The sequence below is a fragment of the Aplysia californica genome, unplaced genomic scaffold (assembly GCF_000002075.1).
Source record: "Aplysia californica isolate F4 #8 unplaced genomic scaffold, AplCal3.0 scaffold00234, whole genome shotgun sequence".
In the NCBI taxonomy this organism is placed as follows: domain Eukaryota; kingdom Metazoa; phylum Mollusca; class Gastropoda; order Aplysiida; family Aplysiidae; genus Aplysia; species Aplysia californica.
Window position 1 is genome coordinate 1,030,445 of NW_004797504.1, and position 2,079 is coordinate 1,032,523.

The window sequence follows — 2,079 nt, forward strand, 5'->3', positions numbered from 1 at the left end:
CAAACACACACACACACACACACACACACACACACACACACACACACACACACATACCGTCCAGGTTCCATGCACCCTCTATCTGGTAGGCTGACGTGGCCACTCCAAACATGAAGTCTGACGGGAAGGTGTCGTATAGGAACACGTCCCGGTCAGCTGGGTCTGGAAATGACACATCAGGAAAAGTTGTTTTTATTTCTGTTTTCATTTCATTTGGTTTTCATTTAGGATGGGGGAAGTCGGGAGCGTTTTGGGGTTTGGGGTTTTTTTTCTTTGTTTTCTCTTTTTTTTTGGGTTGGTTGTTGTTTGTTTGTTTGGTTTTTTTGGGGGGGTGGAGGGGTTGGTTTTGTTTTGTTGTGAGTTAGATCATTTGTTTCTTTGTTTCTTGGGGGTTTTTTTCTTCCCAAAAGACAGAAACATGCCACTTGTATGCTTGTGATGATCTCCGTCGGGGGGTCACAACAGAACAGCAGCTACAACGGATGTATAAAATAAGGTAAAGTTTAGATTAAGTGTACATGATAGATACCATCACCATACAAACAATATCAACATGTAATAATTAATTTACCATGTTGCGGTATAAATAACTTGCTGGGCACCCGTTCGATGAAAGGACTCAAAAGAATCGATCGTCAAGTCATTGTGGAAACGATGCGCACTGCTTGTGAATGGACGCGTACAATGGCGTCTTAGAAGACAGACTTTCCCAAATATAATATAAAGGATATACATAACACCTTAGCACAGTCCATATCAACACACCATGATGTGCAATACTGCGAACCTAAAAATGCAGACAACAAATTCGTGCAAATTCGTATTTCTAATGTCTGTCTAATTTGTGAAATGTGTCGCGCCATTGCTTTCGGTCAGCTGATGGGACATACCACGTATCTCTGCTACGTCGTCAAAGGGTTAACAATCACAATTACAAACCCAAATAGGTGGTTAGCTCGTCGGTGAGTTTGTTGTTGGCGATCATTTTCTTAGAGAGAGTGTGTTGTTCGTGTGATAGATTGTAAATATTCGTTGGAATGGAGGGGGGGGGCGAGGGTGGCTGGCTGTCACGATTTACGTGTTAGCCTAACAACCACACGCACAAGCCCTGATGATGACGAGCTCGTCAGAGAGTTTAAAACTTGCGATCATTTTCTTATTGCAAGTGTGTTTTTCGTGTGATACGCTATACAGCAGCTATAAGTGCGTCTATCAGTTTGTTGTAGTAGTCAATGCCGGCCTGGTTGGTGATAGCAGGTGTCCCGTCAGCCATCACCCGGCTCCAGGCGATGGAGAAACGGTAAAAGTTCACCTGGTGATACACAACGAAGCAGAGGACGGGTAAGTGAGTGCTTTAATTTATTTATTAATTAATCAATTAATTGATTATTTATTCAACCTGTCTGGTATCACACGGCTCCTGGCGATGGAGATAATGTAAAAGTTCACCCGGTGACACAGGACGAATTAAAAGACGAATGAATGAATGAATAAATGAATGAATGAATGAATGAATGAATAAATGAATGAATGAATGAATGAATGAATGAATGAGACACTGCATCTTAAGAGGCCTATAATTTGACAAAACGTACACAACACTATTTTTTCTGTAGTATATCTATTTCTACGTCCTTTATCGACACAATTTAAATTATTTTGGAGGCGGCCTTTCGAATTTGCCTGCAATAGCAAACCCGAGCTGAGATCTCAACAGAAAGAGCTAGATACTCGACGAATATTTTCCCACTCGGAAATCGAACTCAGGTCTCCTGCATGCGACAGCGAAGCGCTTGACCGCTACCCCGCTGACAATGACAATGACAATCTTTATTCATCTCTCAGGGAGAGTATATTTTTCTTTGGTCGTTTACAATGGCAGTGTATGTTACAAAGGTTAGGTGCACTCACGCATATACACAATTAGACAAGTAGGGAATACATGTTTTACGTGCTGAATCAATCTCGCTCGGTAAAACATTCTCTGTCTCCCTGTCTGTCTGTCTGTCTGTCTGTTTGTCTGTCTGTCTCTCTCTCTCTCTCTCTCTCTCTCTCTCTCTCTCTCTCTCTCGTGTGCAC

General features: G+C 42.1%; 1 protein-coding gene across 1 annotated transcript in view; it reads right to left on the reverse strand.

Annotated features, from left to right (window-relative positions):
* The window catches only part of LOC101863108 (lactase-phlorizin hydrolase), a gene marked incomplete at its 5' end in the record, with an annotated part of 19,189 nt that overhangs the window by 9,520 nt on the left and 7,590 nt on the right, over positions 1 to 2,079 (reverse strand). Inside the window, 1 exon segment of the mRNA XM_013083478.2 lies at positions 58 to 162. Coding sequence (XP_012938932.1) covers positions 58 to 162 — 105 coding nt within the window.